Raw genomic sequence first — 20,614 nt, 5'->3', positions numbered from 1 at the left:
AAGTTGTTTACTTTCCACTTCTTTTCATTCATTGTTTCTCGTGATTTGACAGCATTCCAGATCCAAGATTGATTTGGTTATATCATACAGTTTTCTATCAGACACAAGAATGGCCTCTTCCTGTGCAGCTGTGTGATAGCAGAGCTCAAACAGGAATAAAATCTCCGTAAGGGAGTAAGAGGAGTTCAAAGGCACATTACAGAACAGGCACTTGCTGCCTGGCTGCAGTTGCAGCAGTGCCGGGGCTGAAGGCATGGCCCATGGGGCAGCCCAGTGAGCAGAGCAGAGGGGATGGTGACCATGCAGCATGTGCTCTGAGCAGATAGAGCAGCTGTGGTGCCCTCAGGCTCTCCTCTTCCTCTTAGTGGGGTTGCTGGAGTTTAGAGGCCACTGTCACACAATGTACTGTTTTAATGATAAGTCATCTTATCATACTCGTACTCAGAGTAAGGACTTCTTTCCACATGCTGCCAAACAAATTGAGTTAAACTGGTAAAATGATGCCCGGTGTGCTGTCTCTAAGTGAAGTGCTTGGCTGTTACATAATGGTTTTAATGACTTTCTTCATCTGTCTGCTTAGGCACACCACGCGTCTGGCAAAAATTTGAGAAGGCTCAAGGCGTTAAAGAAAGCTCATCTAAATAAAGGCGGGTTAAAGTGACATTGCAGTTACTTAATCCTGCATTGTCCTGCCATGTGACTTCAGTGATACGGAGGCGCTGCGTTTCTTTTGGCTGGTGCACAGATCATGCTTTTCCTGTCATCTTCCAGGATCAGTTGCTTTGTTAAAGCAGCAATGGGAAGGAAACGGAGGGGCAACAGACTATTTACAGCAAGGCTTCGAGGCGGTCACTTCCAAGGTACAGTGACAAGCTCCCAGGCTGAGGAATGAATCAGAGAAAAACCCTGTGTTCAGCTTTTGGACTGGTACCAGAATCAGGACCCACGTTCTTAAGGTCAGCTACTCAAAATGAACTGGAAACATCTGAATTTATGCAGAGTAGGTAATCAGCTACTTATCTGATTTTTTCCTATCAAGCCAGTTTTCAAAGCAGCTAGCTAGACCCTGAAAATTTGTGTCAAATATTCTGCATTTGTTTCAAATGTACTACATAAAATGTGAGCAACGCACTGTTTTTCTGCATAAAGTCTGCTGTTTGAACTGCAGAGCTTCTTTTACCTTGCAGATGAGCATCCTGACACACTAAATCTGTCAGTGAGAAATGGACAAAAATAGAACCAAATTCCATCTCCAAATTTGGACAGAACTGCAATGTGTAGATACAACTTTTGAGGTGAATTCCAAACTGGTATGTGGACTTCTTCACTAAGCTGTTTTGTTGCTGTTTGCACGGTGTCTGTTACGTGCTGGATTGCATATTAGCAGAGGAATATTTCACTTCATTAAACTCCTTGTTGGGACATTTTGTTCAATGGAGCTGTGATTACCTACAGACTATGACAACAGGATTTGTGAATGGAAGAGGTCTTGGAAAGCATCGCTATGCCAGGTGGAATCGTGAGGACAGTGGAGAAGACTATGGGCGTGAGGAGTGCTGTGGAGGAGATGAAGAGGGCAGGCAGCAGAGGCTGACCCCATTTGAGAAACTAATGCAGGATATGTCCCACAATGAAAAAGTGGTGAAAGAATTAACCCTGGGAAAGAGAATTGGCTTCTACCGAGTCAGAGGAGAAATAGGAAGTGGGAATTTCTCGCAAGTGAAACTTGGAATTCATTCTCTTACCAGAGGTAGGCACTGCTGTGTGGGTCACCTGGTTTCTGATCGCCCTAGTTCTGTGTACACATAAACTGACCTCTTTGGTAAGAAAAATGCTGCCGAAACCTTCAATACACATACCAGGTGTATGTGCCTTTTTCCTTGTGTGAACCTGTAAGCAAGTACAAAGATAAATGCTTAGGTTAGAGGTAGCCTTCAGCCGTGACAAGCAGCCAGAAACACTTCATTTGGGTGGCACATCTCACCCTGCAGCTCATGACTCCCCACACTTTGAAAGACAGTGCCACAAACAGTCCACCTGCTGTCTCCCATGCCCAGCGCAGAGGCTGCAGGCTTGCGGGTGCTAAACTTCCAGGGCAGCCTAGCTTGGCATGGACCTGCCACAGCTGGAGGGAGCAAGGCTTCCTTTGCTTAATGGCTAATTTTAGTAATTTTGGTGAGAAATTTGATGATGTGTTATGCAGGTGGTTCATTAAGGTAAAAAGCTGGGACAGGGAATACAAGTATAGGCTGAGCAGATGCAGGAAAACAAGCGTTGGTACAGCCAAATCTGGGTAGAGGGTAAGTACAGAAACACACTGCATATACTGCTTGTATGGAGAGCTAGAAAAGCTAGATAACTGCAGCAAACACTTTGGTTACAGGTGTAACTATGAACTTGCTTTCATCTACCCTGTTTCTTCTGCTGTCTTTGACCAAAACAAAAACTGCTTGATCTCCCCTGGGGATAGCTACTTTTCCACGTGCCTTTGTACATTACCATCTTCAGTTTTTCTCTCATCTTTCTTTTATAATTCAATCAATTCTCATTCCTTTCACCATCTAAAAGGCGGGAAGACTAGGTTCTCCCCCAAACTTTCATTCTTTACTATCTGCTGCTATTTTTGCTGACCACCTCCTTCAGCCCAGACTGCAGAGATCTGAAAGTTCATGATAAGCCCAGTTACAGTTTTTACATTGGGAAGTGAAGAATTGGTGGTATTGTCTGTTCTTCTGTTTCTGCGCTGTTTGGTTTTTTTTTTTCCCCCAAAACTGAAGTCTGTCTTAGCCTATGGGTTTGTCTATCTGGGTTCGTTTTTTCTGCTTCCTTGCTTCAGGAAACCCTGTTCTCCTTGGCCTACAGCAAGTTGTTTCTTTTTCTGCTGAGTGATATTTTTCCTTTCACAGAGAACTGTCTTCTGTTTATAATTGGCAGAAATGCTGCTCCCATATTGGGAACAAGAGGAATGCTGATGGGAAGATAAATTTGAGCCAGATGAGCTTTTACCTGTTGAATTTCCCTAGGAGACAGGTTGCTTTAGCATTTGCACAGAGCTGACTGATTGAACACTTTTGGACTTCAGCAAGTACAGTAAATTTGAACAAATTAAATATAAAAACAGGCTTTTTTTTTTTTCCTTGAAAAGCTTCTTTTTCACCAAAAATCTCTAAAATTATTTTTTTGTCATTGGGGATTAAAATTTTCATTGGGTAATTTTCTGATGCTAATTTTGCAACTGTCACGAAGAAGGAAGGCTGAGGGGAAAGCACTGTCTTACTTGTTTCTGCTTGTGACTTTGTCTGGCATCATAAAGTATGCATTTGGGATGGAGGAGAGGAACAAGTGTGGGTGCACTTCCCCTACATACGCATGCACACATACACATACCCTTCCAAAGAGGAGTCTCCTTCCAGTGTATGTTCACTGCTGTGTTGTTAATGAACTGATGTACCTGCACAGAGCTAATAAGTCTCCTCTTGGCAGAGGTGCAGATAAAAAGGCCTTCCTTGGGGCAGGGGAAGGTACGTGTATATCTTGCATATATTCATCTCTTCAGTTGTTGTTGTAGGTTCTAAGCATTGTCTTTCTGCTGACATCTCACCCTACTTGAAGAAGGAAACAATTTCGTTCTTCACCATGACCAGTTCCTGTAACGATTCTGTAATCAGGTGTGTGCTGTTCTCTAGCCCTCGTGCTCTGTTGCAGCAGAACACCCAAAAATGGTTTGCAAGAAGCTGATAAGGGCAATAAAAACAGTAGTGTCAAAGTGGATGAAGAACCCTGCTTCTCTCACAAAGAGAACGTTGGTTGTTGAGCAGTTGCAGGAAAATCTTAGGTGGTGTGATGTGTACTGGGTTATTCAGATGCACTGCCCCAACTTGGTTTTGATTTTATTTCCTTTTGCCAATATAGCATATGCTACTTTTTCCTGAAATAATTTCTCAACCATTTATTAACTTTTCTTACTCACTATGACTTCAGATAGCATTTTTCAAACCTCAACATATGGTCAGTCAAAATCTTTTTCATAATTAAATTCAATATTTTGGTGAATAAATTTCTTGAAGAAAATGACCTATTTAGAACTGCTGCCATACAAGGGAAATACAGTGTTTAGAAACTAGGCTTTTTTTTTTTTTTTTTCTTTTCTGAAACAGTTTTGAAAGGAAACAAAGGCCTTTTCTTACACTGTAGGTCAGCTGGTTTTCTGTGTACTGCATGCACATACAACTGTAGAAATGCAAATTTTAATGAGCTTGGTCCTGATACGTGGTACTGTGTGAATAAGATCAGGCCTTTCAGTTCTAAACCCTTTTTGTGTGTTTGTTTGCTTTCCCTTTAAAATTTTATTGAGAAAGTAGGCATAGCAGAGGTATGGGAACAGATGAACTTTAAGGTCCCTTCCAGCCTAAGACATGCTGTGACTCTATTTCTCCTACAAGTTGCTTTTTTGTTGTTGTTGTTTTGCTTGTTTAAAGTCCAAATGCTCCCAGCTTTTATCAATCAAGACGTAACAATGCAATTACATAGCTAAGATTGCGAGAATTGTTTTCTCTGTAGCATCTAAACATCTAGCTGTGCAAATCTCCCCCAAGCTAGCACTCTTTATTCTTGGTTCAGGGGGTCAGTGTACTACCAACGTGACAAGGGTTTTACAGTCTTTCACCTCTAGGTCAGCAGTCAGAGCTCTGCCAGGATCTGCCACGTGCTGTTCCCATTAAACAGCTCATTCCCTTCTGATTCACCATGCCAGGTGTCTGTACTGTGCAGTAGGTGCAATCATAATCAACAGCCTCAGTAGGCAGCAAAAAGCAGGGAAGTCTGCTCTCTCCTCATTTCAGACTTTGTCTGAAAGCAGAAGCATGGAAGGGATAAGTCAGCAGCTCTCAGAATCTCACTTCCCCAGAGTATCTGCTGCACTGTAGTAGGGGAATCAACTCATGCATTTATATTACTAAGAAATGTAAATATACCAAACGTGGAGTTTTCTTCATCTGTACAGACATAAATGCATATATATCAATAACACTTCAGGAGTACTGAAACACAAAATTTGAGGAAAATAACTTCATAATAGTGTAAATGGAAGCACCTTGAAAGTTTTTCTACCAAATGTAAAATCATAATGGCCTTGTCATGCTTCCTTTAAAGTAACAGCTTTTATTTTTAGTAATTTAACTTTGTCTGCTAGAACATGAAGTTTTTCTTAGAAATAAAATGGTAAGAATGATGAATTGCTAGGACATCTGTGGAAGTATTTTTTTTTTCCCCAAGAATAAACAGTTGTTTTAACTGCCATGTTCCAGTTTAATTTTGCTGTCTTAGTAAGTTATACAAAGACACTCTAAGCCTATTTTAACCAGACTAATCCCTCCAATACCAGCTGTATTCAAGACAAATGCCATGACCTACCAGTTTTCATACAGAACCTTAAGAGCAATTCTCAATGAGCTTTTTGAGCTACCCTGTTGATACGGTGAAGCTATATATGTATACCAGCATTTCAAGGCCCTTAGCTTGAAAATATGCTACAGAAGCAAGCAGAACTTAACCACAGCTTTGCATTACCAGGACCGTATAAGACTGATCAGTTGTTTTACATGATCCCTGCAACTTATTCTATGTCGCTGTTTTATTTCCTTCCTTGGTATAAAATCTGTGGTGTGAATTCACGGCCCACTGTGGTGCAGACATAAAATTGTACTTTTCCTGTATTCCGTGCAGTACCAAGAGCCACTCATGCATGAACACGTTGGAAAAACTGGCACAGCTATCCTGAGAAAGACAAACCTCTGCAACACTGATTTTGGTAACTGAGAATTTGTGGGGATATGGGATAAGCCATTAGGCAACATTTCTGTAAGTCACATACATGTAAACACATCTGCTATAAGCTTGCAGGGTTATTTTCAAAGTCCTTACACTACCTCCATGTTAGTCCACCTGCTCTGGAATAAACTGCCTATATTCAAGCCTCCGTTAGTCTGTAAGCACCAGGCTGTTGCGTGCAACTAATTCACAGCACTGAGCTAACAACAAAGGCACAGACTTCCTTTAACAAACCTGAGCACACAATCAGGTTGAAAAGTGGGAAAGGTCTGCAGCTCAGGCTTAGGGGCCTTGCAGGAACAGTCTTATCCTCAGAATGGAGCACAGCCTCCAGATTTTGTAATGCTGAGACTCTCATTTGCCCATTTCCTTCTCAACAACAGAGAGCAGGAACACTAGCTTCCACTCAGACAGCCAGATTTCTGTTTTGAAAGCTATAATGCCCAAGTTAGATATCTAACATAGATAATTGTTGCCATCAGATGTATACTGACATGCTTGACAGCCTAGGAACATGTTACATGATTTGATTAGCACTTGTAATACTCTGCCAGCCCTTAGCTGTATCAGCAGTGAGGAGGATGCTGGAGACAGTAGGGTGTGAAAGATGACAAGGCTTAGTAGGCTTCTCTAGCTTATCTTATATTCATCATTGCAGTTACGTAACCATGCATTATACAGAAATAGTATTACTGTTTGTACTTACTGAATTAACATGGAAAAGTATTTTCTTTTCAGAGAAAGTAGCTATTAAGATTTTGGACAAGACAAAATTAGACCAGAAGACTCAACGTTTGCTATCTCGTGAAATATCAAGCATGGAAAAACTCCACCACCCAAATATCATCAGGCTGTATGAAGTGGTGGAGACACTCTCAAAACTGCACCTGGTAATGGAGTATGCAGGAGGAGGGGAACTCTTCACTAAAATCACTACAGAAGGAAAGCTAATAGAAACAGAATGCAAAATAATCTTCTCCCAGATTGTTTCTGCTGTGAAGCACATGGTAAGTTGCTCTTCCACGGGCATGTTTCTCCTCACTGCTTCAGCTGATTTTGAGGATGCATTTTGTTTTTCCAATTAGTAAGTTTACTGTTATCAGGATTTCAGGCACATATCTTTGAACAGTGAAACCAGCTTGAGAAATACCATCTTAAAGACACCTAAGAGTGCTTTCACATCCATCTCAACTTACTGCCTCTCTGTTGACATGTTTGGGGAGGAGACTGAATTGAGAGCATGTGGTGAATGGAACCGTCCATTCAGTAACAGTGTTCCTCCTGACTACTTGTTTTTGTATGGATCCGATAGTAAAGCTTCATTTCATCCCTCAGCTGTTTCAAAAGAGCATCACTCACTTTTCTGCTAGAAGAAAGCAGTCCCAAGAAGAGGCGTGTTGTGTATTGCAGACATCCAGCTCACTTACTAACGAATGTGGAAGACTAATTAAGTCTTAAGACAGTTAATTCCTGTTCCTTCTTAAGTGATGTCAACACTTAGCAAGTCACTTCCTCTTATCTAGCCCTTATAACTGCAACTAGACTTAGAATGATGCAATTCATAGAACCCAAAGCATTCTATAAAGGCAGAAATGAGTAATTAACCACTTCCAATACAACCTCCTCTGAGTCTCGCTTAGTAACCACAGCTGCTTACAACTACATTACAAAAGCCATGAGAAGTCCGCTCTGCGTTTGACTTAACACTAGTTAAAGTTGGCCCAGAGTGCCCTCCGGTGGCTCATACTCTCCCGCCGTGTAACGGGCTCCAGCTCCAACAGGCAGGAAGATGCAAGCAAGTGTATTTCCAGGTCAGACATCTAGAAATGCATTGCAAACAACGTGTATGAAAAACATGTTAAAGTATTTTGACAGAACAATCAGATGTCTATAAATGAATTAGCTTCAACATCTTTTCCACAGGACAAGTATTCAGGATCTACTGGATCTTAAAGATCACGTGCATTTCTTAACATTAAAACCAGACCTCCAATCTCATCAGCCTCTTTACTCATACACTCAGTCTCCTGCAAAAATATTTTATTTTTGCCAATCTATTAAAATCGGGCCACTTATATCCCATCTCACTGTTGTCAGTCCTCATGAGGACTAAAGATCCTTGCTTGTTATTGATGACAGGGTTTCTCTAGTGTCTCCATGTGCATCCTCTTACTTACAAGGGTAACAGCAGAGATGCTCAAACTCTTTCACTCTTCCTAGTCATTTCAAAAATGAAATTAAACCCTTATTTAATCAGTATAGTTAAATGTCTACTCAGCAGAGCACATCAGTACCTTCATTTCTGAGGTTAAAAAAAAAGGTACATGTTGCAGCATTTCACTTCAGATTTCTAAAAGTAGAAGACAATATTGAACATCCTGCAAAGACATAAAATATCACCAGGCACAGCTTTGTGCACACCTCTTCTCTTGCCAGTACTAGATATTAGGATATGGATCACAAACTAGGACAGTTGCTACAGTTCTCTTATCTGGTACCACATTCACTTAATGTTATCAATGAACTAGAAGATTTCAGTTCATAAGTCTGCATGTTCAGAACAAATGCAAAAACAGCTTTACATACTTAAAAAAATATTTCTGTTACATCGGTACAGAAATGTAGTCATTTCAAAAACTAGTGCTCTGAATCCTGAAAAAATACAAAATACTTATCACGGGAAGATACACAGTCATGTAGGATTATCCATAATGCCATCGCATCTGCTTAACACAAATACTAATTCCTAACTAATATTAATGAATACTAACAAGATGTTGCTATCCTTCAAAACATACATGTATATGTATATGCATTTCCGCTCCTCCTCAGTCATTTTCTTACCAGTAGAGAATTAAGATGGACTTGCAACCTTCGGTTTCATAGCAAAGCTTATTTCTTTGTTGGAGATAAATAATTCCCTTTCCTAGGTATAATTAATCAATAAAAGATAAAGAGTAGTCACTTAAGTACTTGCTAATACCCAGTGTTCTTCCTCTTCTATAGCATGAGAATAATATCATTCATCGGGACTTGAAAGCAGAAAATGTTTTCTACAGCAGTAACACCTGCGTTAAGGTGGGAGACTTCGGATTCAGCACAATCAGTAAAAGAGATGAAACTTTAAATACTTTCTGTGGCTCTCCTCCTTATGCTGCCCCTGAACTCTTCCGAGATGAAAACTATGTTGGCATTTATGTAGATATCTGGGCACTAGGAATATTGTTATACTTCATGATTACGGGGATCATGCCGTTTCGGGCAGATACGGTGGCCAAACTGAAGAAGTGCATTCTTGAAGGGACGTACAGCTTGCCTCCCTGCCTCTCGGAAGCTTGCCAGAAATTGATAAAAGGAGTCCTTCAGCCAGTACCAACAGAACGATATTCTGTCAAACTTATTATGAACAGTGAGTGGATGCAGGGGATACAGTACCCAAAACCTTTACAGCCTTTTAAACTGGATCCTAAGTATTTATCAGAGATCAACACACTCAAAGAGGAGGAAATAGAAGTGAAAAATGCTCTGAAAGATCTGGGAATCACAGAAGAACACATTCAAAATAACCGGGGAAGAGATGCACGCAGCTCAATAACAGGTGTCTACAGAATTGTTTTGCACAAAGTACAAAGGAAAAGGGCCCTTGAATGCGTCCCTATAATGTCCCATCCAGATCCCAAGGAACAAGACATAAAGAAAGGAATCAGCTCTTGTAACGGTGTAAAGCACACATCCAAGCTGTGTTCTATTTTGTAAACCACACTGCAAGCTTTATACTCAGCACACTTAACAAAGGGTTTTATTCACTTTTCACAGGTTTTGGTGTTGCATTTTTTCTAATTTTTAAATAAACCAAATTGCCTCATTTCCTTTGTATTTTTCAGCTCACATTTGAAGTGCTCAAATGCAGAGCCCTAATGTACTTGTTTGTCTCTTGCTCCAGAAACATGGTACAACTAGTGCAATAACTCAAGTAAAACAGAAAGAAATTATCAGTGGAAGTGATCTTTTAATAAAGATCAAATGGCATTGCATGTAACACACTTCGGAGATCTCTCAGTACAGCCACATAATGGGTAACTTCTTGACAAGTTTCACCTTAGCTTGACACAACTACACCACTGCAAACGGGACAGTTTTTGCAAAGAACTAAGTTCAAACAAAAAACTGACTGCAAATTCTTAAAAGCATCCTAAGCAAATTAAACTTGCTAAATTAAAAACAAAAACAACTCTAATTACATTTTAATTAAAGAAAGAACAGTGCTGCTGTTGACTACGGTTCTTGATTTGTCACAGTCCAAAGGCAAATTCAGATATGCTACTGTAGCCCTGCATGTATGGTTGCAGTTTTTAGCACCTAACTGGCTGGGTTACAAACCATTAATCTCCTGACAGCTTCCACAATTTGTATGATTCTCACAGTCTCTAAATGCTTAGAATAGAGCTGCACTCCAATAGAGAGACAGATGTAAGCATACTCTTAAACTCTGAAATTCTTGCTTTAGCAGTAGATAGCTGTAAGTAAATTGAGGGTTGCCAATACCAAAATCTAGTTACAAGCTGTATTAGCCTTCTGTCATACTATTTGGGCAAGAAGGCTAGTAGCAAAACTGATTTTTATATTCTTGACCACTAGAAGTTAAAAGTTGGATACCGTGACAATTCCAATTTTTCTGACTGTCACCAAGATGTTGCCATGTCCCACTCCATCTTTCAGGTAATTTATACTTTAATCAACCAGCCCAAATGCAGTAATGGAAAAGTGCAGTAGCTTTCCTCTGAACAGGCACAACTGAAATGCCTATGATAAGGCAGAGTCTGAATGATTTTAGTTAAGGTGAGTACATTACTGAAAGGTTTAGAGATACATCTAGTGCTCTCAAATATAAAAGCAGAATGCCTTGTGTATTACAGGGATTGATGTTTCGTTGACCTTAAAAGCAGTGAGTAATGTCAATAAGCAACAGGATGACTTTGAAAAACCACTTGTGGGAAACGAGGTTCAACTAGACTCAGCTATGCAAAAAGCAGGAACCAATCCCCTTTCACAGTTTTTGTGAGGAGATAAAACAATACTACCTTTCAAAATACAGTAATGAGATTAATTTTATTTCATAGGCTGTTAATGAATTTCTCCACTATAAACAGATGCCACCTGAAAACACTTAAGTTATCTTGAAACAAAGCCTTGAAGTAATGATTTTCCACAAGCCTCAGCAACTCTTTCTTTCCATTTTTTTTTGTAATGAAATATTAAAGAGAACGATCCAGGAGATCCACAAAGACTGTGAACCCAGAACTTCAAGTTTTCATAAGGCCAGTTTCCTCTTTCTTGCCTGTTAAAGAAAAATTGCATCCTGAAAACCCAACAAGTCAGCACTACTCCAGCATGTTTCAAATATCTCAAACTTTATTTTAATAATGGATCTGCCTCACAGTGAGGTCCCTGTGGTTAACTTTTTGTGCCAGTAGCAGCTCAATTCTTGGCTTGTCCACTGCCAGCAATGGACTTTTGTTCCATGGCATTTTTATTTTCTGGTGCCAGGACAAGTTTCATGAGGGCAAACTAAATCAAAATACTTGCAAACACTATTTTCATGCATCACTGCTCCATCACTTTCAGCAGAACAAACAGATTATTATCCATCGAATTATAAACATCAATTTTATCAAGGCTTGACTGTACAAATACAGCAAGTTACCAAACCCTAGTAAGTGACAGATATTACAAACACACTGTTACACAACAAAAGATTGTGATTTAAACAGATGAATATTTGTTGCTACTTTATGAGATGCGTAGCTCTGTAGAATTAGCAAAGAAATAAAGTTTAACAAAACTTCATTCTATACATTAGCTCAATTAAATATATATTACAAGCTTACAAGGCTCATGTCATAGTTTATTTCTAATCTGGGCTTTAAAAAGCTACCAGAATATAATCCCCATAAGTAATATGTATCTACTACTTGCAAGACGGATAGCTTCTAGCGTGCATGTTCAGAAAAAAAAGAAAGAAAAGACACCACTTCTACGACATCCCCAATGGAGAGAAGAACTTCAAAGTACAATGCCAAATTCAAAGTTAGAAACTGTCTCTTAGAAATGTATTATACAAAGAATAGCAAGAGGTCAGAGTTCCAAGTTTGGGTCATCCAAACCGATCTTTTTTTCAGATTACCAATTAAAGCAACTCTAATGATATCTAGGAGCTTTACTTTAAAAGTCTGCTTCCTTAAATGTTTCTGTGACAGTTTAATAATCCTGAAAAAGTGCCGTATCAGTCAGTTCAAGAAATTTCTTATGAAGAACAACTGTTTGTCTCCCTTGTAATTGCTCTTTCCCTGCAGGCTTCTATGATTTATAACGCAGGCATAGAACACACAAAATGGATGGTAGGTGGAATTACGAAGTAACTAACGTAGTCAGTTACAGAGTTTCTTAACGGCGAAACTATCAGCCTTGTGTTCTTGAACCAGTCATTCTGATGGAGGGAAAGTAATTTTTTTCCAGTAATGTTATTTGGTTCTATACCTTTTCCAAAGCAACGGTGTGAGGAGAGGTAGACTGGGATAAGAAAGGGAAGGTAATAAAGGGAAAGAGAAGTGCAGTATTCAGAAGACTGACTAGTTACTGTCAAGGCACTGAGAACCCTAACATTAAAAGCTCAGACTTTTGCAAGTACAAGTAGAAGTTAACAGTGGAGGTTTCAAGTCATTTAACATGGGAAAAGCAAGCAGAAGATTCATTCTTTTCTATGTACAAAGACCTTGTAATAGACTACTACTACTCAGCAATTAAAAAATTTGGACACATTAAGGAATCCACAAAGCCCCTAGCAAGTTGCTCTATCCCCAGTATATTAATGATTTTAGTGTTCTGAAAATACTATAAATATCAGCACGCAGTATTACGACAAATCCTTTCAAGGAGTTTAAACAGCTTTTTCATGCTCCAATTAAGTACTACTGTATAGTGAAACTCCAGTACTACTGTAATCTTTCCACTCTTTCATCCTACCCTCACACCTTTTTCCATTTCCCACCTCACAGAGGTATCTTAATGCTCCCCATTGGAAATGGCAACAGTAACGCCTTCAGATTCTGTTGTTGCAGGGATTCTTGGCACTTTCTTAGCAGGGCTTGGGATGTGCTAAGAGGAAGGGAAAAAAAGCATTAAATACAGGTTTCTAGTTCACATACATTCACACTTCATGGCTAGTCCAACTTCCGAAAAACATTCATGCTATGCTGGATGGCTTGGTCTTAAGTCATTCAAATCAGTCATGGCTCATGCAAAAGAACGTGTGAAAAGAGTCTGCTTCTTCTTGTTTCATTCTTGTGCAGTTTCATTCATTCATGTTAGGATGAAATTTGCTTTTTAAAATCCCATGCTTGATTTTTTTTTTTTTTTTTTTTTTTTTTTTACATTTCTGGTTTCTATGTTACATATTTTAACAAAGCATTTGAAAGAACTTTTAAAACCCCTTCCTCTTTTAACACATGTACACATGCCGTGACAAACATACAAACCGTTCAACCATTTATATCAAACTTTAAAAGAGCACTCAGTGTTCACCTCATGAACAATGCCTGGGTGGACAACTTCAACTCCTGCCTCCAGGGGTCCATCAACCATAACTGGGCGCCGCGCGTATGTTCTTCTGTGTTTCTCATCCACACGCACAAGATACCATGTTCCCTCAAAGAGATCTTCTACTGAACACTGTGGAATATAGTTGGCTGTAAACAAAGAAAAAAAAAGGCCAATGATGTCCTGTCAGCTGGTTCCTGTTGAGCGTTTTATGCAACAGCGGCCATCAGGTGCTGCAGTTTGAAGTAAAAAAAAGCAGGAAAACCAAGTCTGCATTTTCACTGCAGTCACATGTCACATCAGGCCAATAAATACAAACTACTAAAAATACCTTTACAAGGTATACAGGTGTAGAAAAAGTTGGATGTCTACTTCATTCTACACCCAAAACATTTAGTGATAGCCATGCAAATTTTGTAGTAAGTATTTTGCTGTAGGATTAGTAACGTTTTATATTTACAACGTTCTTACCCAAGTGATGTGTCTCCTGTCTAATCTTCATGTTTTCAGCAAAGACATCAGGTGCAATGCATTTTCTTGAGTCAAGTCTTGCTTTAAGATCAGAAAGGCTGGCAGTAATTTTGTCCAGTGCAGAACCTACAACATAAAATTATAATGTAGGGTAGCACCAGTGCTAAGCACAGCACATCAGCACTGCATGACTGTTCAGGACATTTTCCATTATAGAAGCTGAACTTCTAGTTAGTTACAAGTATTCCTAACAGCTTGAGCAAAACTCTTGTAGCATCTGAAAATGCAATCTATTTGCTTAAGGAGATACTTTAAAGGTGATCCTGCTCTAGGGAATACTTTATATGACTGTAATTAAGCACTGTTCAACAGGTTTACTTAAGCTGATGGATAATACAACAAAGCAAACAAAGGTAAGCTATGCAAAGGAGTTAATTTACATCTCCTTTTACTCACCAGGAGTGGCATCCTGTGTAACTCTGATGGAATACAGTGTAGCAGCAAAACCAGAGCCATAGGAGAACACACTAATTCTTTGTCCTGCAAGGTGCTCTGGAGAGTATCTGTAAATCAAACAACAGTTGGTTAAAGTGAGAGTAAGGCCAAGGTGCAAGTTTTAAAATAACCAGAAAGTGCAGCTGACTTAGAAAAAGCTGCCAGCAGATTGTATCTGCTACAATAACAATTCAGGGTCTTACACGAATGAAAGAGGATTTCAACACCATGATTTTCAAATCTGCCTAAGCAAAAAAGATCAAAGAAATGCTCTGCATATGATTATCTACGAAGCAGACGATTTTTGCAAGTGACAAATACCCTAAAAGGAACATTCACACCTTGGAACGGAAAGTAACAAAAAGAGAAAAGAGGATACAAGACTACCGGTTTAGAAAATAATGCTGCATGCAAACTAAGTTTTCAATATTTAAAAACAACAAAAAAGCCATAACATGGTGCTGGGTTGTTTGGAGCAGTGTAGGAAGAAAGGCTAGTAGAAGGTATGGCACATTAAAATTTGAGATACAGCTTTGAAAAGCAGTAAGCAGTGCTTTTGATCAGCTTCTGACACAGAAATTTTGACTATACTTGTCACTTGAACTAATTGTGTTTGTAGAATAATTTTGTAACAGTTTTTCTAATTAAGGCAACCTAATAGGTAAACATTTGCTACATGTACTTTTACAGAGGGTTTTCCAAAAGAAAAATGCTTACATACAGAAAGCTATGACTTTGATTTTACAATTTTATGCTTACTGGGCTAGAAGAGAAGCAAGGCAACCGTAGACTGAAGGCGTGTACATGTTTCCATTCTGATTGGACACAAGTAAAGAAGCTTTGGTTTTCTGATTGAAGAGCTCTGCACTAGCTTTCATAAAAGCTTTTTCCACATCCCTGTCAAAATATGTATCTTCAAGCTTTACATCCCTATTTGGAAAAAAAAAAAAAAAAAAAAAAAAAAAGTGGTCAGAAACCATTATTAAAACAAACAACAGGAAGGAAAAACCATCTCTGATGTCTACCAAGTTAATACCATCTGAATAAAGAAGACAGCAGCCATTCTCACCTGAAAGCTTCCAGACCACTGAAAACACCATTTGCTGTTTCTGCATTCTGGTCACTGAGAAAGTCATTCAGCAATAACCTTGCCACAGACTTCTGTACCAGTTTACAGTAGGGAGAATGAAAGATCATGAATCCAAAATCATTCAAGGTGAAACGTCTGTCTGTCCCCTCTGGAAGTGGCAGGAAACTTGTGTTAGAAATTATTTTTTGTATTCATCTATTAAAATAAAATAGTTGGATGGCATGATCCAGACATCTCTATGTCAACATACAAAATGCAGAAGTCTAACTCCTGCTGGCAGGTTCATTTAAAATGCTGCCAAAACTTCTGTTTAAAATTCTAATTCTTATAGATCTCATGCACCAACTAACATTTGCCCTGTTAGAAGAAACAGCTATATGATTTACAAAACTCAGAACTTCCACCAAGCATTTTGAAAGTAAGAAATACTCTGCTTCATCTATCTAATCCCAAACCTATGCTGCTTAGCATGGGTGAAGCAACTACTAAACACATTTGAATAAAAACAAAAAATATAATTACTTAATATTTATATATTAGCATCAGAAATGTTAAGAGGGCTGGGTAAAATAACATGCTCTTAAGCAAGTATTACAACAACAAAAGCCTGCAGAGACTATCTTTATTGACTACTAAGCCCTCAAACATATCAGAACAGAAATAACAATTTCTTAAGGATGAAAAGCATGCATTCCAACCACTGCAGAACACACAAATGGACTATACTAGTCAGACAGAATGCTAAGACTCGAAGACATTATCTACATAACTGCAGTAACATCTTAAGAGGCGACGTACCTTTTTGCCACTGGGCATGGATCTTGTTGCGATAAACACTATAGCAGCGATCTAATGCACTGAGGTAGCACTGTATAGACAGTTTGCCATCAACTACAGGATATTCAGAGACCATATCTGGTTTATAGAAGTCATAAGCATGCTGCATGTGGGTTCCACGCAATCCTGACGGAGAGAATTTAACAAAGCCAAAAGTTACTTCATTAACCTTTGAGTCAGTTTGAATACATACTTTAACATGGAAAGCAAGTAATATCTGGCCCTAAATAAATAGGTTTTCTTAGGACTTCAGGTCCTTCTAGGTAATATTTCAGAAACAGATTTCAGTTACCTGGTACTCAAGCACAGTACAATTTGAGCATAACAAAAAGGTAACAAATAATTTCTTTTTGAAAACAGGGCGCTCTGTTACTCAGCTCTAGCCCATTCTTTGTCAATTTTAATCGGAGAATCTCCAAATTAAAAAATGGACAGAAGCACCTTTAATAGGTTCTTGCTGCTTCTTACATTAGGACTTGGCCAAGTGAGCAAAACCAAGAGGAAACAAATGCAGTTTCTGATGTTAACGGAGGTTAATCCAACCTTCAAACACCCCAGGAAAAAAAAAAAAAAAATGGACAAGCTTTAGAATGAACCTGGTATCTGGTGGAAAAGTGTTTATTTTCTCACAGGACTAACCTCTCTCAAAAATTAGAGGAGCATTTGGACCAACTAGCATAGCAACAGCACCAGCTCCACCTGTTGGCCTGGCATTTCCAGTGGCATACACGGCAATGTCTCCAGCAACAACAAGTGCATAGCGTCCTGTAAAAACACAGAAATAACAAAGACAAATAGCCATGAATCCATATTTTAACATCCAACAGTGATTTTTCAGCCTTTGGTTACTGAGGGTAAGACTCCAGGATTAAGGGTCTCTTGAATCCCTTCCTCCCTTTCACTTTATTGGCAGGAAAAGTGAAGGAAAACTTAGAGGAAAAGATGATTATCTAGTGATTATCCATATTGTTATCTCTTGTACATAATTAACTAGTGGCAAACATCCAGAACATTTAAGACTCTGATAGTTTGCCCTCCGGGTTTTATATGGTTAAGCAGACTACTCAATGGTAGAGAATGATGCAACTCCTAAAGAAAATACCCTGAACTTACCATCCCAAGAACTGGACTCAATCCAATTAATAGCATTAAAAAGAGCAGCAGTGCCTCCATAGCACGCATTGGTTGTGTCAATTCCTTCTACATCTGTATTACCAGATTCTTCAAACAGCTGCATCAGGACAGTCTTCACCGATTTTGATTTATCAATTATTGTCTCCGTTCCAACTTCCAGTCTCCCAATGCAGTCATAGGATAGGCTGTTCCTCTCCATAAGCTTCTGAACCACAGTCAAACAGAGGGAATTGATATCCTCTCGGTCAGAGCAGAAGCCCATCTTTGACTGGCCTAACCCAATGGTGTATTTGCCTGCATCCACACCGTCATACTTCTCCAGCTCTGTCTGGTCAACATACTGAGAGGGAAAATAGATTTCCAGTGCAACAATACCCACATCTTTGGGCCAGCAGGATTCAGTGTTCACTGGAAGAGACCCGGGCATCGTGGCAGATCTATAAGCAAAGAACAAACAAACAGCTCATTTACTCATATACATCATCACCAACATATTTTATATGCTCTATCCTTCTGCAGGTTTACAGAAAAGATAAAGTTTCAGGGTAAAGTTTCAGGTATTCTGCAAATTTGTTTGCCAAAGGCAAACCTCAGAGATTTTTGGTCTGAATATACCATAAATGTCATTATAAATCGTATAACATTTTATGTTAATAAGTTGTTTTGTTTTTTTTTTTTTTATTTATTATTATTATTATTATTTTTATTTCAGCACCAGAGCTTGATGTACTTTGCCACTGCCATTTCATGGAGCAAAATACATGATGAAAGCATTTCAGAAACATCAGTCTACACACATGCTATTCTATTCCTGTACATAGCTCTCAGTTTTACACAAAAAAGCTACGCTGATTTTTTATTATTTATTATTTTTAAACGTTGCTGACCGAGAACGAGCACACGCAGGAGAGGTGAGCCTTGGAACGGGACAGAACGGTTCCGAACTGCCTTTATTTTCATGCAGAGCGATTCGTTTCGCTCACGCGCCAGGCAGCCGGGTTTTGCTTTTGTTTTCCCCAGCGCCGCTCGGCAGTCGGGGGGGCGCCGCAGCCACCGGGCCTGAGCGGCGCTGACCCGCGCAGCGCCGGGCTCCGCCACGTCCCCGTAACGCAACAGATGAGCGCGGCGACCGTCCCAGGGAGCTCACCGCGCTCCTTCCAGCGCCGTGCTCAGCCCGTACCGGAACGCGGCCCCTCCACCCAGAAACTACCGCACAAGACGCGCGCCGCGACCGCCGCAGGGAAAGCACCGAAGGCGCGCTCCGGCAGTGCAGTGGGGACGCGCCGCCCGGAACCGTTCGCAGCCCGTCCGTCCGGACGCGGCGTCCTCAAGGTTACCGGGACCCGGGCGAGGGCAGAGGCCGCCGCCGGGCGGAGGGAGCCGCGCCCGCCCGCTCCGCTCTTCCCGCGTTCGGGCCGGGCCGGGCCGTGCCCTGCCGCGCCGCGCCCCGCTCCCCCCAAGCCGAGCGCTCCCCGCGGAGCCGCACAGCCCCGGTACCTACACGCTGCGGAAGCCCATGGCCGGCTGCCAGCGCGGGCGCATGCGCGGCTCCCGCCAGCCGGAGATGTGCGCACGCGCGGAGCTCCGACCGCGCGCCCCCTCCGATGCGCCGGGAGCGCGCCACGCGGGCACGGCGCGGCACCTGGGAGCCGGACCGAGGGCGGGGCCGCCCTCGGCTTTCAGCCGCCTTCTCGGGAGCCTTCCGAACGTGCGCTGCTCGGGAGGAGCAGAGCAGATGTACGCTGCGTGCTGCGGCCGGAGCTGCGAGGGCGGTGCAACCCCACTCCGTGAGCGGAGCTCACGCGGAGCCTGGGGATGCTCGGTGGCCGCCCAGGACCGCTCGCTGCACGGAGCCTTCGGAAGGTTGGATTTATCGGGCTTGAACGTAGCCGGAAAGCCGAATGACTGCTGTCTCCACTGCCTGCTTCCAGCACCCACATCTGCGCAGGCAGTGGTGAGGAGCCGCGAACAAACCGACACCTCAGACATGAGGTCTGTGCCGCCTGAGTGAGGCCGTACTGAGCCGCGTCCCCAGAGCCAGCAGGAGCCTGTGTGCTTCTGTGCTCCCTTTCAGCTGGATGGGACCTTCTCAGATCGTTGCGTCCAGCTGCCTGACCAGCTCGGCGCTCACCCCAGGTCACAGCACACCACTGAGCACTGCCCAAATGCCTCTTGAGCTTGCCCTTTGCAGACACTGGAGACAAGCAACAGCATTTAATCCCGTATCGTTTCTGCAGTTCTCTCATCCAAAGGCTTTTTACAGAAGAAAAAAACCAGAGGCAAGTGGTGCTGTGTCCTCACAGCAGCTCACCAAACACACCCGACAGAGCAACAGCCAGGGCTACCGGCTGTACCGCAGTGTGAACGCCTGGCTTGTACGCTCGCTCTGGGAAGAAAAGGCGTTCTCAGTCTAAGATGAACAAGGAGTAATGAGGCTGGTGAATGAAGCTATAACTTTCTGCTGGGGTACCCAGATACAGAAACGCATCTTCCCACTGCAGTTAGTGGTTTTCGTTGTCTTTATTAGTAGTTTTTTTTCCCCTATAATTTAGCGTTAGCATTTCCTGACAGCTTTTTAAAAGGCAGGAAACGCTCGGCTGAAAGTTATAAAACTCAAAAGCAAGCCTGCTCCCCATCAGCCCCGTACCTGGCAGCCCTATCCTCTCCTCGCCCCCCCGCCCCGGGCTCTGCCCCAGACGCGCCGCAGCCGGCGTACAGCGCCCGCCCCGGCTACGCCGACCCCAGCCCGGCCCCGCTGAGGGACCGCCGCGCTGCCCAGCGGTTCTCACCTGCACAAGGCGATGGCTCCGGCTCCGCTATCGCTGGGCGCGCTCGCACACACACACCCACAAGAGGACAAGCAGACACAGGCAGCCGGCACGCGGCGCCTTTAAACTGCCCCGCCGTCCGGGCTCCCGCCCACGACCTGAGCGGCTGCTCCTTCGACCAATCACGGCTGCCGACGCATAGGTCCCGCCCTCCGGCCGCCAGGCGGCCGCAAGAGAAGGCGGGGGGAATGGTGTGAGAAAGTGACGCGGCGTGGCCAGAGGGCAGCACGCCAATGAGAACGCGGCAGAGGCAGCGGGCGCTCAATGGGAGCCGAGCGCAGCGCGCGGACAGCCAATGAGAGCGCGCTGCCGACCGCGGGTGAGAGTAGGACGG

The 20,614-nt window shown here is 42.0% G+C and overlaps 2 protein-coding genes across 9 annotated transcripts; one reads left to right on the top strand and one right to left on the bottom strand.

The window, feature by feature from the left end:
- The first annotated feature begins 603 nt into the window (after positions 1–603).
- Positions 604–9,821, top strand: NIM1K (NIM1 serine/threonine protein kinase). Of its 5 annotated transcripts, XM_042875479.1 has the most exons (5): positions 1,664–1,750; positions 3,569–3,668; positions 5,725–5,809; positions 6,568–6,836; positions 8,836–9,821. In XM_042875479.1, exons 3-5 carry the CDS (start codon positions 5,740–5,742, stop codon positions 9,583–9,585), a joined length of 1,089 nt encoding a protein of 362 aa, XP_042731413.1. In that variant the 5' UTR covers positions 1,664–1,750; positions 3,569–3,668; positions 5,725–5,739; the 3' UTR covers positions 9,586–9,821. The 5 variants fall into 5 exon arrangements, with proteins under 5 accessions (XP_042731411.1, XP_042731410.1, XP_042731412.1 ...); XM_042875477.1 differs by lacking the exons at positions 3,569–3,668; positions 5,725–5,809 and adding an exon at positions 604–956 and having other exon boundaries at positions 1,188–1,750; XM_042875476.1 differs by lacking the exons at positions 3,569–3,668; positions 5,725–5,809 and adding an exon at positions 604–1,000 and having other exon boundaries at positions 1,188–1,750.
- HMGCS1 (3-hydroxy-3-methylglutaryl-CoA synthase 1) lies at positions 9,819–20,346 on the bottom strand. 4 transcript variants are annotated; one of them, XM_042875473.1, is made up of 11 exons: positions 18,954–19,019; positions 17,432–17,889; positions 16,958–17,083; positions 16,280–16,444; positions 15,461–15,629; positions 15,151–15,321; positions 14,353–14,459; positions 13,897–14,022; positions 13,411–13,574; positions 12,861–12,984; positions 9,819–11,167 (listed from the first exon to the last, which is right to left on the bottom strand). In XM_042875473.1, exons 1-10 carry the CDS (start codon positions 18,992–18,994, stop codon positions 12,892–12,894), a joined length of 1,620 nt encoding a protein of 539 aa, XP_042731407.1. In that variant the 5' UTR covers positions 18,995–19,019; the 3' UTR covers positions 9,819–11,167; positions 12,861–12,891. The 4 variants fall into 4 exon arrangements, with proteins under 4 accessions (XP_042731407.1, XP_042731408.1, XP_042731409.1 ...); XM_042875474.1 differs by having other exon boundaries at positions 12,878–12,984; XM_042875475.1 differs by lacking the exon at positions 18,954–19,019 and adding an exon at positions 20,242–20,346 and having other exon boundaries at positions 10,920–12,984.
- Between the last annotated feature and the right edge of the window lie 268 nt (positions 20,347–20,614).

This window comes from Lagopus leucura, unplaced genomic scaffold (genome assembly GCF_019238085.1).
Source record: "Lagopus leucura isolate 7727_CA_CO unplaced genomic scaffold, USGS_WTPT01 Super-Scaffold_100014, whole genome shotgun sequence".
Classification (NCBI taxonomy): Eukaryota; Metazoa; Chordata; class Aves; order Galliformes; family Phasianidae; genus Lagopus; species Lagopus leucura.
Note: the sequence above shows the minus strand (reverse complement) of the source record. Positions and strands in the feature narration are given on the sequence as shown.